At 41.6% G+C, this 14,414-nt stretch overlaps 1 protein-coding gene across 1 annotated transcript in view; it reads right to left on the bottom strand.

The window, feature by feature from the left end:
- Window positions 1-868: 868 nt before the first annotated feature.
- Window positions 869-14,414, bottom strand: part of LOC108712815 (proprotein convertase subtilisin/kexin type 6) — a 105,547-nt gene continuing 92,001 nt past the window's right edge. The window contains exons 15-21 of the mRNA XM_018255267.2: window positions 13,011-13,113; window positions 11,512-11,708; window positions 9,947-10,034; window positions 9,696-9,799; window positions 8,985-9,114; window positions 7,362-7,474; window positions 869-6,686 (exon numbers count right to left, since the gene is read on the bottom strand). Coding sequence (XP_018110756.1) covers window positions 6,589-6,686; window positions 7,362-7,474; window positions 8,985-9,114; window positions 9,696-9,799; window positions 9,947-10,034; window positions 11,512-11,708; window positions 13,011-13,113 — 833 coding nt within the window. The 3' untranslated portion in view covers window positions 869-6,588. The remainder of the gene's footprint in view (window positions 6,687-7,361; window positions 7,475-8,984; window positions 9,115-9,695; window positions 9,800-9,946; window positions 10,035-11,511; window positions 11,709-13,010; window positions 13,114-14,414) is intronic.

The raw sequence follows: 14,414 nt of genomic DNA, 5'->3' as shown, positions 1-14,414 counted from the left end.
GGGTGCAATTACAATGTGAATATTGTTTGGTATTCATGTAAACCCAGCAGGACACTCTTAAACCCAGCAGATAATAGGGAGGGCAGAAGACTGATAAACCTAGCTTTATAGGAAATTTGTACATATATCATACATATCTTGGCTAGCCCATGTTTCTTAAAACCAAATATTCTCAAACATACAGTGCTAATATTTTAATTCAGATCCAGCCCCCATTTCCAGTTTATTCAACACTGTTAGAAATATGCATCTGTTTTCTCTCCTACTTCCAGTCTACAGAGCATAACCTTGTTTCCTGTTCCTTCCACATGGCAGTGGGCACACAATGGGTTAATCAGGCCCGGATTTACAAACTTGCCACCCCTAGGCCGGCTCTACTCATCGCCCCCGCTCCCCTGCCGTCCCCTTCGCTTCCCCTGTCCAGCACTGTTACCTCCACTTCCGGTTTCCCCCTGTCCAGCGATGTCCCCTTGCCTTCCAGGGCCTTCCGCTTTCTGTGCGTGCGCATAGCTTAACACTCGGGAACAGCACTGTGCTGTCCCCTTCGCTTCCCCCTGTCCAGCACTGTCGCCTCCACTTCCGCTTCCCCCTGTCCAGCGATGTCCCTCCCCTTCCAGGTGCCGTCTTCTTAGTTCCCCCTCAGTGTGTGCGGGCGCATGCGCACATCTAAACACTCGGGAACAGCACTGGAGACTGACGTGAGTCTCCAGTGCTAGTTACTGATGCGGCTGGGCCACCCCTGAAATTGCGCCGCCCTAGGCCCGGGCCTATGTGGCCTTGCCACAAATCCAGGCCTGGGGTTAATCCTCCCAACCACGTAGTTGGACAGGAATTCTTCTATAAAACATACTTCTGCCCCTGGGTGCCATCCTCCTGTCGCTCCCCCCTAAAGTCCAGCAGATGGCTTCTCTTCTGCTGAAGCTCCTGAGCTGAGGCTTATGGCCAAAGTGTGCCTCGGTGCAGTCAGCCACAATGCCGTATACCGGCGCATGCGCAATAAGACGCCAAAGTGTTCCCACTTTCAACATGGTGCCGGCGTGCACAGAGATTAGTCATTGGTGCACATGCGCCGAATGGCTCCAACGCAGATGCACGTCAAGTCAGACGCCCGGCAGAAATTAATCTGAACAATGTGAAAAAAGTTGTTTTTGCCACGAAAATTCAAATGCAGCGCCTATTTATCCACCTACAAGCCGCCAGACTGGTAAGACAAATCTGGAGTGTGTGCTTTTGTGCATTTCAGAGGGTACACACCCTCTGCTGTTCAAGTTTAGCCCACTTAAAGGAGTGAATTACCTGGTTAGCTGTTCCTGTTACTCTCTTCCAGGGTCAGTCTTAACAGCTATCATGAGTTCAAGAAGCTCTCATTCGGGCTCAAGGTGGTGAGTTATAATGAGAGGCATAAGAATGGACATTTGAAACTCAACTGGATACAGGGAATTTTTTTATGCAAACTGGAACAGTATTCACCAAGAGAGGGTCACAGGAGAAAATGTACCAGAAAAGAATGCATCTCTTGTAAAGATCCAGCCTTGCCAGATGGAGACCACTGTGCTCACTGCCTTCGAGACTGGGAATGTGGCTCAATTTGAAGAATTCATGTCTTAGATGAAAGACTCTTTCAACAAATCAATGGCAGACATGGTTTTAAAAGTCACCGATAATGTTCTTAAAAACACTAATCCACATCAACCTTGAACCTAGATCTTCTACTCATGACCGGTCTAGTCCCATGGATATGTAGGTCAGCTCAGAACTTTCTTCAGACAGTTCTACTACAGAAGAGTCCGCCTTCAATCTGGACTTAGTGGAACCTTTAATAAAGGCCTCAAGCAAAACTCTGGATCTGGAAGACAAAACTAAGTCACTTGGAAAAGGAGCTATTGATATATTTATATTTAAATTAAGGGTCACATGTATACACACCGCAAGTTTGTAAATAAGTAACTAAGGTACAAAGAGGTTGAAATGAAATGGGTATTTTTTAACTTTCAGTTTCAACCACACACTTCAAAGCAAACTAGTTCAGTGTCCAGTACTGCAGACAGTTGGTCATTGCAGTGAGTGTGTGGCTTATGAGCATTCCTCATTTTAGCACGTTGTCAGTAAAGATTATGTTTTAATCGTGTTACTTTCCACATGTATCACACTGAACAAGTTTGCTTTGAAGAGTGTGGTTGAAACTCAAAGTTAAAAAATACCCATTTCATTTCAACCTCTTTGTACCTTACAAAACTAAGTCACCCATAAAAAGGGATGAGATGTTTAAAGCTGTGTCTAAAAAGAATCATCTATTCCCTATTCATGAACTGATCAAGAAAACTGTTGATTCAGAATGGGAAAATCCGGACAAAAAATTCATGATCTCCAGAAGGTTCAAGAAAATGTTTCCCTTTCAGTCTGAACTGTCTAAAACATGGGACTTCGCTCCCAAAGTAGACGCCACAATCGCTCGAGTGGCCAGAAGGACCACACTCCCAGTTGATCCAATGGAGAGAAGGCAGGATGCCTCCTTAAAAAAAGAGCATATGTGGCCAGAGGAGCTACCTTCAAAGCAGCAATAGCAATCACTTCAGTTACCAGAGCCAATAATATCTGGTTACAGGAACTATAAGAGGAGGTCAAAAGAGGTAAAGATAGAGGCAATTCCCACACATGCTACAAGACATCAAAGTAGCAAATGATTGTTGCAGAATCCATGGATTTAGTCAAGCTAGCTGGGAAATCCATGGGCCTGTCAGTTTCTGCAAGGAGGGGACTATGGCTCAGACATTGGAGCGCTTACCCCCAAATCCAAACATAACCTGTGTTCATTACCCTTTAAGGGAAACCTCTTGTTTGGCCCTGGATTGGATAAGATTATATCCAAAGCGTCAGCAGGAAAATCGTCTTTTCCGCCTCAGGAAAAAAGAGATGGGAAAACTTTCAGAGGCAGACCTCCACCTCTAGACCCACTCTAAAAGATGCAAAACAATACAAACCAGGCAGACCTTTCTCCAGGCAATGGAAACCCAAATGGAGAGTTCAGGGTGATCCTAAATCTACAGAAGCTCAACCGCAACCTTCATGTCCCTTCCTTCAGGATGGAGACTTTGAAGTCTATCTCACAATGCTTAAAACAAGGAGACTGGCTACTGAAACTAGACCTGAAGGATGCTTACCTACATGTACCAGTAAGAAACCTACACAGGAAGTATCTCAGTTTCAAAATTCTAAACCAACAATTCCAGTACCGAGCATTCCCCTTCAGACTTGCCACGGCACCAAGAATCTTTACGAAGATTCTGGCTCCTGTGGTAGCCAACCTCAGATTGATGGGCATACAGATATTCGCCTACCTAGACAATCTCCTTATCATAGCTCCCTCCAGGGATCTTCTAACATCACACCTCTGGAAGACTACATCCTACATGCAAAGCCTGGGCTGGATAATCAATTGGGAAAAGAGCCACACACAGCCTACTCAAGAATTGGAATTTTTGGGATTCCTGATAAGGACGCTTTCCATTAGTCTCCCAATCAGGAAAGTCCCGGACATCAGGAGATCTGTTCTCTAACTCACCAGGGTTCCCCATGACAACTGCAAGTTTTACACACCTCAGAATGCGTAAAATGGGCTCAAATTCACTCCAGAGCTCTCCAGATAGATTTCCTCTCTAAATGGGACCATGATTACTCAAATCCGAACCAACTCATCAGACTGAGCCCGGAAGTCAAGTGGTGGCTACACAAAGACAACCTTCTTCAACCAATATGTCTCCTTTCAAAAGAATGGATAACTATGACAACGGACGCCAGCAAGAGAGGTTGGGGTGCCCACCTAGGAGATCTCGGGACACAGGGAACCAGGCAACAGGAACATGTATTCAAATCTTCAAACTGGAAGAAAATAAAAGCCATCCACTTGAGCCTTCTAAAGTCCAGGGAAAGGCAGTACGGATCAAGTCCGACAACATGACAGCGGTAATGTACATCAAAAAGCAAGGCGGAACAAGATAACCTTGACCACTCTTATGTACTCCTGGGCAGAACGTCACCTGTTAGAACTGAAGGTGGTATATGTTATGAGCATTCTCAACTCGCTGGCAGACAAACTGAGTCACTCCTGCATGGTGCCGGGAGAATGGGAACTACACCAGACGGTGTTCCGTCTACTCCAAGCAAAATGAGGTCCATTTTCCTTAGACCTGATGGCTTCCAGCAAGAACAACTTTTGTGTCCTGGGGCCCAGACAAAACAGCGGTCTTCTCCGAAGCTTTTTCGAGGAAGTGGAACTTCAACATATCTGTTTCCCAGAAAATCAAAAGAATATCAAGCAGAGGTGGTGCCACTAGCTCCCCTAAACTAACCTTTCTCCAAGACAGAGTCACCCTTTCTGATTTTTACTTATCGCAGGATAACGAATTACCTTCCTTCCTCCAAGATCCTACCTTCGATCAGGAAGTAAGACGGCATAATCTGAACGTAAAGAGATGCCTGTCCTTCTACCTTGATAGAATTGAGTCCATCAGAAAATCATACTCCCTCTTGGTGACCTCCTCAGGAAACAGAGCTGGAACTCAGCCCTCAAAGTCTACCATTGCCAACTGGATAAAGCAGTGCATACATTTAGCTTACGAGGGTCAGTTTGACTCAGTACCCTCAAGGTAAAAGCACACTCAACTATGGCCTTGGCAGCATCCTTGGCATTCCAGTCCAGGGCCTCAGCAGAAAACATCTGCAAGGCGGCCGTTTGGTCCTCTCTTCACACCTTTGTGAAGCATTACAAATTTGATGTTTTCATAAAAAAGTGCTCAGCTTTTGGCTCAGCTGTTCTGCAATCTGCCTTACCTAATAATTAAAATTTTCCCTCCCTGAACTTCGTGTTGAGCTTTTGTATGTCCCATTGTATGCCTACTGCCAAGTGGAAGGAACAGGAAATAAGAAAATCAAATCATTCTTACCGAGATTTTCTTTTCCTGGACTGGTACATGGCAGTGGGCACAGCTTCCCACCCTGTTTTGGGGGAGACTCCAGTAGGTCAAAGATGGCAGCCAGGGGCAGAAGTACGTTTTTTTATAGAGGAATTCCTGTCCAACCACGTGGCGGGGAAAATAACCCATTGTGTGCCCGCTGCCATGTTCCAGTACAGGAAAACAAAATCGGGTTAAGTATGAATTGATTTTCTTATGTACTTCAACAGATGTTGTATAAAGGGCCCTTTTTAAGGGGAAAATTTTCAACTAAAACAGTCTAATGGAGTGAGTGTGTGTGAGCGATTGTTAGTGTGTGTGAGTGTGCTCCAGTTCCAGTTCCTTCAGGTACAATTAAACAAGATCCCTTTAAAAGAATAAATGGATTTTTGGATCCTAGCATGCTTCCTATTGGCAAAGGCTTGGCAGACATGATAAAAGAAATCACATTTGAATACTTAAATGCTGTCACTTTCTAAAACTTTCTTTCCTATATGGAGAAGTGATATCTGTTTTAAAAAACCCCCACGACTTTAGAATTTAGTTTGTGTGATAGGTGATGTGTGCATCACTGTACGTTTTCTAAAACAAGTGCTATAAATAAATCAGGTTGGTTAATGGCTACTTTTCACATTGAAATAGTAAATGAAATGTAGCAATACGTTTACATTTTGTGCTGCATACGAGCTGCTTTCTGGTTTTTTGATTTAATGTGATCAGCCCTCTTAAAGAGAATGGTCCAAGTATAAAGTAGTTTATGTGATTAACCCCTGAAAGCATCTAGGATTACCCTATGCTCCTGCATAAGAAAATATTCCAGCAATTAATCTTAAATCCCAGAGTGCTTTCCATTGGCTATGGCGTGATAACATGATAAAAAGTGACGGCATTTAAATCTCCAAAGTGTGATTTCTTTTACGATTTTCTATCCATTCTGGAGAAGAGACATGTGCTTTAAAACACTCTGACTTTAGAATGGACTATGTGCAATAGGTGAAGTGTGCATTATTGTGCATTTTCTTAAATAAAAAGTGTGTTTCAACTATGTACTGTATATAGGCACTGCATTCAGACCTTCTAATGTGATATATTCAGCCCCATTAAAAAGATTGGTCGTTTTTGTGACTAACCCCTGGAAGCATTTGGCCGCATGTTAATATATCTAGGACTGCCCCAAGCTCCCGTATAGGAAAATATTCAAGGCTTTCCAAGTTCCCAGTGGAATGGGTTCCCTTCAGTTCCCTTCAGGTGTTCTTTAACCACTAGCGTTGAAATAAAATGACTGACCATAGATATCCATCATGAGATGACAGCAAAGTGGCCAATGCAGTGGGTTCTAGAGGGAGTAGGTGAGATGACATTATATTCTGATACTTTCTCTAGAATGAAATCACTCCAAGTTGGTCTTTGACATATTTTAGGAGACAATGGCGCTGATAAAAGCAAATAGGTGACATAACAGAAACGTAAAATAAAATGGAGTTCTTTCATCACCAGAGATGCATCTGGCGCCTACACGTTCAGTCAAGCTTTGCACCATTGTAAATAGAGTGGGCATGTTGTACATTCTGGGCTCTTCAAATGTTGAGACCAGCCACCCAAAGTAGAAAGCTGCCAGCAGTCATGGTGGGTGGAGTCATCCTGTTAGGAGACAAGTCCTACAGCAAAACTGAATGAAGAGCTTCCGCTCGCAGAGTTTGCTGGGCTTCACCATCTCACAGAACATCTCGTCAGCTGCTCCCAGGAGAGAAGGCGTCAAACAAAAATCTAGGGTTAATCCTGCTTTCTTGATGGTTTTCAGAAAATATACAGTATGAATATTTCACTGTGAAAACCTTCTCTAGTTGCACTGCTGACATAAACGCATGTTTCCTGACAGACTTTTCTGGCTGACTTATGGCAAGACTGTTATAGGTGTAGAGCTCCATTTCAGTAGAATATGGGGGAATCTGCGCTCAGCCCAACAATGGTTATGCAGTGAATGCCTCAATCCTCTTGTATGGATGTACCGTGCATCCAAAGGTATCAATCTTAGTAGAAAGTAGTAAAAGGAGAGCACTCAAAATTGCAGATTTAACTGCTTTTGCTTATTTATTTCATTCTGTGAAACACAACATGTTTCGGGCCCAAGAAAGCCCTTTCTCAAGTGCACTTGAGAAAGGGCTTTCTTGGGCCCGAAACATGTTGTGTTTCACAGAATGAAATAAATAAGCAAAAGCAGTTAAATCTGCAATTTTGAGTGCTCTCCTTTTACTACTTTCTACTAAGGTAGAGCTCCATTTCCTCAGGAGTTGTTGCCAAGAGTTAAAAAATCAGATAAAAATGCCCCTTTCAGAGCTTCTCTTTAAGGTGTAATTTTAACAAGGGTTTTTACAATTAGTATACTTTACCAAAGAGGCACGCACTTACCATTGTTACAGGTGTTATTAGAGACGCAAGATCCACTGAGGAGACTAAAGCCTTCTCTGCATCGCACACAGTTCCTTCCACTTGCCTCGCAACTAAGGCAGTTATCCACACACCTAAAAGTCAGATCCAGTTATTACCGCAACAATTTTAAAGTAGAAATGTTAAATACTGAGAATTATAAGGCTTATAATATTGGTTATATTTAGGTAGGTTAATGGAGGCCTTTAGCCATGCAAGCTCTGCAATACTCATTTACTGTATGTGATGCAATTAATGGTGATCCTTAGAGCTGTATTAGAAACTTTCACACAACAACACAGTTTTCTCCCCCATTTCATGTACAGTATTATCCGTTTGGCCACGTACAATACACTGCATATAAATACTGAAAGATTTATTTCTTGGTGTTCACTATTTTTCCCCAGTCACCCACATTTTTTTGTGCCTAGTCTCTTGAATGAAAGCAAAGTTATAGGCCAGTTTCCATAACTCAAAAAAACCCAAAAACACTATGGACAAAAGTATCTATTAACATCACATACCGCAAATAAGGGTATTAATATGAAGTTGGCCTTATTGCTGCTATGACAATGTCTTCTCTTCTGGAAAGGCTTTCCACTAGATGTTAAACATCATCGTACGATCGGACTTTCCCATCTCCCGACCCGCCACTTACCATTCAGATCAAAGTCTTACCAGTCAGATTAGTAAAAGAACAGATCAGCAATGTTCTGCCCCTGACAGCAATCGTACGATATCTATGTCCAACCAAAGCTAGTGACAGTCTCCCACTGAAAATCGTACGATCGGCAATACACGCAGAGATATTATCGGCAGCCGACAGAAATTTTCTAACCTGTCCGATAGACCAAACGACCGATCTCCGCCGGACGAAAAATGTCGGGACTCTCCACACACGTTCCGAATATCGTACGAATCCTCGATTCGTACGATCAGATCTTTGCGTCTATGGCCAGCTTAAGGGGTAGGCAGCACGTCTAGGATGCAATGGTGGGGGGCAGGCATTAGGACCCTGTGCATCCCATGGACAGAAGAAGGACGGCAGGAGCAGTGCCCCTGCTCCATTGATTTGAATCTGATCAGCCTGTGTGTGGTCACACACAGCGGAGGTCAGTATTTGGGCCTGTGTGTGACCGGTCACTGATCGGATTCAAATCAATGGAGCAGGGGCACTGAGCAGATCTGCTTCTCTCAGTCTGCAAAATATACAGGCTGACAACAGCCAAAGCCAACAGCCTGTGGCCCATAGCCTTAGTGATGTTGAGCACCAGTTAGGGATCAGGTCTGGCTCACAGTTTGTGTTCCAATTCACCCAGGTGTTTAGTCGAGGCTCTGTACAGGCCAATTAAATCCTTTCACTGCTCCAGAATCAAATTGCAGCATTCAGCAGATGACTGGCCTTGTGCTTAGTATTGGTAGGAGCTGTGTGCAGCTGCTTACCCATAAAACTCCATGCTCCCAACAAACAGTCTTGACCTCACATTGTTTCAAGATACAATTGGGAACATGTCATTTTACAAAGTGTCCTGGATATTTCTGGCCATAGAGTGTAAGTACAACAAACACGATTGTGGCTTTGCAGTTTGCTTTACAATAACTTACCGTCTGCAGAGCTTGTGGGACAACCCTGGAACATCTTCGGAATAGAAGCCTGGGCTGCAGGCAGGGACACATTGCCACTTGTGTAAGTGAAAATCTCTTGCACATTGTGTGCACTGCTCCTTTCCAGACCCTAAACAAGAGGATCAGAAATAAACCATGTTTCAGAAACCTATGGTCTAGCATTGTTTATGTACCAATTCAACCTGGAACCAACCCAATATATGCTAGAAGTGCTAGCATAGCTTAACTGTTCTTATTGAAAGTTCATTATTAGCATCTCTGAATGAACCTCCTACAAATAATGCCGCTCCTGAATGTTTCTATGGTTTTGACAGACTGCAACTGAAGCGGCACCCTCAAGCTGTCATCTTGCCTTATAATATCCGAATTCATAGGTATTCCAGCACTAAATCATGCCACAGGCCCACCCAGTTATTTTCCGAACAGTGTGTGTGGCAAAGCCACAGAGCAGACAATCTTCGTCACAGAATCATTTGCAAATAAATTGGACAGAGCAAAATATTTATGTTCATTATGCAGGTTTCTGCCAAGTTCCTCTATTCTTCATCAGCAGCATCCTACTGTTCCTACATTTTCATTAAAGGACATAAAGCTCATCTCTAGAGCATTTATTAGAACAGAAATCTGCGTTCTATAATAATATAGCATTCACTAGTGCTAATATCTTTATAAACTTTATACAGATCTTACCCATGCATTTAAGGCACGATGCGTGGCACTTTTCACATTTCATTACACCTGTATTGTAGAAAGTCCCTTGCTCACATTCTGGCACGCACAGGGATCCTGAGAGACTAAAAAAGCAACTCAATTAAAGAACATTCAGGGGGTTGCCTTGTTCTAAATCATCTGAAATCCCCCCCAGATGCTGTTTCAACTATAGCTCCTAAAACCCTGAAAGAACTACCTACTGTAACTTCAAAAACCAACACTGGACTCACCTGAACCCATTCTTGCAAAAGGTGCATTTATCTGAGCGCCCAACACATTTCATACAGTTTTGTTGACATCTGATGCATTTCTTTAGATCTTAAGTAAAGAATAGAGATTTAAAATAAAAAACAGAAAGGTGTCTCTACCGAGCTTCTAGAAAATCTTTAAAGTGTTGTTTTCATAACAGATCAGAAGAAAAAATTCAAGCACCATTAATATCCAATATTCTATCAAACTACTGTAAATGCAACAAGAAGTCCAAGCGCCTCTGCTCATCTGCCAGCACCTCTGACATGTATTGCTCTCTTCTAATTCACAGGGACAGAGAGCTGCTGGGGTGGTTCTTAAACAGACTGGAGAACATAGTAATGAACAGGGCAGGATGGTAATCTGTAATCTAGAAAACCCCAGGTTGCGAGCATTCTGGATAACAGGTCCCATATCTGTATGGTCTTCCATAAAAAATGGCATTAACTTAAGGGTTCAAAACAAGCAATATGTTTGCTTCTTTGTAGGTCCCTGGTAAGGCCTGGATTATACAGCACATTTATATCCTTAATGAGCTAAAGAAAGTGCAGAGACGTGCAACTAAACTAGTAAGAGGGATGAAGGATTTAAATTACAAGGGACTGAGACTGTCACGGTTGGCATTGTTTCCTCAAAAGTGGCACTTGCAAGGGGCAGGATTACTTTTTGCAAGTACATTAGATGGCATTATTGACAAATAGTGGGGGGACCTTTTTATTAGGGATGCACCGAATCCACAATTTTGGATTTGGCCGAACCCCCGAATCCTTTGCGAAAGATTCAATATGCAAATTAGGGGTTGGAAGGGGAAAACATTTTTTACTTCCTTGTTTTGTGACAAAAAGTTATGCAATTTCCCTCCCGCCCCTAATTTGCATATGCAAATTAGGATTCGTTTCGGCCGGGCAGAAGGATTCGGCCGAATCCCGAACCGAATCCTGGATTCGGTGCATCCCTACTTTTTATCAATAAAAAAGGACAAACACACCAGAAGCCACCCCTTTAGATTAGAGGGACAGAAATTTCATTAGAAGCAGTGTAGGTGGTTCTTCATGACGCCCTGCTGGGTCTGAAGGTATTGATATCTTTATTACAATATATTTAAAATATAGAGTAAGTACAAGTAAACTAAGTGCGATATTAAAGGCAAAATATACTGTTTGTAAGTAAAGGTCTCATTAGGTTTTTCTGCAATTGTTTACTAAAACATATTGGCTTAGGTTTTGCACAAACGGCTTTATCTCCATATATTTATTTTAATAATTATGAACTACCACGGTCACCCTGACAAGGTAGCTTCCTCCAAAAACAAACGGAAATCTATTGGCAGCACTATAAAATGACTTTTATAGCTGAGGAATACATATTGCCCTAGCTGGTTTAATAATTAGGGGGTAAATATAGTTTAGAGGAAGTAATCCGCCTTGTTGGCAGCATAGGACATGGACATTAGCACAGGCCACAGAAAAGGAGCAGCGGGAAAGGTAAGAAGAGAACCTGAGTAAGATGAGAGAAGTCAATCCCATTCCAGGGCTGGCATCCTTACTTTCATCTGCATAAGTCCCTAGTGGGCAGGAGAAGGCACAGGAGCTACTATCCAGCTGGAGGTAGAAACCTCGCTTACAGGAACTACACTGGTTGTGTCCTCGTCCATAACATGCTTCACATCCTCTAAAACATCGCCGGCATCTCCGTTCAGCCACATCCACCATGAAGCCAGAGGGACAGGAACGGACACACCTCCTGCACCACAACAAAAAGATGGACACAACATTACAATCAGTGAGCAGGGTAATCAATATCATATCTATGTTAAATCCTATCTGCTTTCCCATGTTGTCTGCCCCTATTGCTTTTATGGTTAAAAATGTGGACAGAAAAGATACACCCTACAAAAAAGAAATGTCACCTAAGACAGCAGAACATAAGCCTTGGTCTCAAATACCATCGACCTGTATATGACAGCAATATTGACCATATCATTTTAGAGTTTTGATGCACTGGCAAGAGTAATGGAGACTATTGTAAATGGAGATATTTCACCCCTTTATTGGGTTAAAGTCTAGTAATTCCAGGTATGCCAAAATAATTCATATTATTCTCCTGCAGTTTAAAGGGAAACTATAACCCCCAAAAAAAGTAGCTCTATAAAAATGTATTTCATAAAACTGCTCATATGTAAAACCCTGCTTGATGTAAATTAAACTATTTTCATTATAATATACCTTTTTAGTAGTATGTGTCATTGGGTAATCATAAATAGAAAGTTGCCATTTTAAGACATAAGGGCCGCCCCCTGAGATCCTACGATTCATGGTGCACACAAACATACCAAACATGTTAGGTCACATGAGCCAATTAACAGACAGAGTTGTAGTATTGTAAGTGTGGAAGCAAAACACAGAACTCTCTTAAAGTTAGAGTTGTAGTATTTTTTGGTCAGGTGATCTCTGAGGCAGCACAGAGTATATCATAAAATGGGAGCTTAATGGAAAAGATTTATAGGGCAATATTTAAATGTATATTCCAGTTTGATAAGATTCTTTAAATATGCCACTTAATATGATGTATTCAATCTGTTGCTTAAGTATTCATTTGGGGGTATAGCTTTCCTATAAAAGGAAACTCCACACAAACATAACTTAAGCTTTTCGAAAAGTAAACATAATTTCAAGCAACTTTGCAATATACATGAATTAAAAAAATATGCAGACTTTACATGATTTTTAATGGTTTGGAACAGTTCCCTAAGCCTAGCCCCCTGCTCTCCTGCTGATCTGTCTGACTACTTTGCTGAGCTGGCTGACTACTGTTACTTTGTATCAGCAGCCATCTGTCCTCAGCCAGGTAACAGGTAACTGTGATGGGTATATTAGGGGTTTCTGTGTTATGTGGGCCTCTTTATCAAATTTTAGTTTGGAAGCCGGAGTTCCAATAGAATTTACCATTTTTTACATGAAATAATTTCTACCATTTAAAAAAAACAAAAACCCAGTCCATTTTATTAAACTAATGCAAAAGCGACATTTGAATTCCACACAATACCTGCCAGCTTTGACACTTCCAATGCTATAGTGAACACAGTTAAGACACTGCTCAGCGGATGGTCCATCACACCCCCTGTCACCACACTCCAGGTGGCAGGGACCTTCAAAACAAAAATGTACAGCAATAGATTTACACAAAAGGTCACACACATGACGAGCACTGCAGTTTCTGAAAGGGTTTTTGCCAATATAAGTGAATTTATTGGTAAATTAAGTACATACTGAAATATCGCTTTGTTAGATTGCTTTGCTCTCTGAAGCAGCCGTTTATATCTGAATAATGAACAATGCAAAACAATAAAAAAATTTAAACTTGTTAAAGGAGTAGTTAACCTTTTAGTTTATCAAATGGCCTAATCTTAGCAACATTTCATTTGGTCTTCATTTTCTCAAATGGGGATTGTTGGATCTTGATCCCATTTCTACTTGTGAGGCCTATATTCCTTTGAACTCTGATTCTGTCCTATGCAATTTTCTACTTCTTATAGCAATATATTTTTCATATAGCAGTATATTTCTGTATATCAGTAAACACTTAATAAGATGCAGCTACGTGCAATGTAACCGTTATAAAAGCGGAACCTAACGACCAACGCCTAGCTAGCCGGTTATTATGAAATTGCTTGTGGTCAGGTAAATAAACAACTTTACCAAGTATAAAGTTTATGCCTATATAAGAATATTTTTGCTTAGCCTTATTAGGTAGATTTTGCAGCGGTATTTTATCCAAACACAATGCTTTGGTATGTTACGAAAACCTAATAAATATGTGTGTAAGGGTTTGGGATGGGCAGAACGTTCTCACCCGAGCTACTGAATGCTTTGTATTCTGTATCTCAATAAACTTCCTTCTCTGGTTCCAACATTGACAAGGGCATTGGCTGTATCATTGGAAAGGTCTCTCACCGAGGTCCAGACCCTACAGGATCTTTGACTTACTCTTCTGCCTCTTTCCAGCTTTTTAAATGGGGACCTTTGCCCAGGACAGCAAAAAAATAAATAAAATAAAACCTATTGCTCTGTGAGGCTACAATTTTATTATTTCTTTTACTTGCCTTTCAAGCACTTTCCAATATAAGAAATATAATAAACAAGTCTGTCATTTAAACCACTGCCTGGTTGCTACAGTAAATTGGACCTGCTGAAGTTTTAAACTGGAAAGCTAATTAACAAAAAGTAATTTCCAAACAGTTTTTTTAAAAATTTGAAGACCAATTGCAAATTGTCTCATTATATCACTCTCTACATCACATAAAAAAAGAGAATTTAGTAAAAGTTAATTTAGTAATTCTACCTAAAGGAGAAGGAAAGGTAAAATCACTGAGGAATGCCAAACTTTAGACACCCCCAGTAATTCTAATGACTTACTTGATACCTGGAGCTGGTGCTCCTGTTGGCAGAA

This window comes from Xenopus laevis, chromosome 3S, assembly GCF_017654675.1.
Source record: "Xenopus laevis strain J_2021 chromosome 3S, Xenopus_laevis_v10.1, whole genome shotgun sequence".
In the NCBI taxonomy this organism is placed as follows: domain Eukaryota; kingdom Metazoa; phylum Chordata; class Amphibia; order Anura; family Pipidae; genus Xenopus; species Xenopus laevis.
Note: the sequence above shows the minus strand (reverse complement) of the source record. Positions and strands in the feature narration are given on the sequence as shown.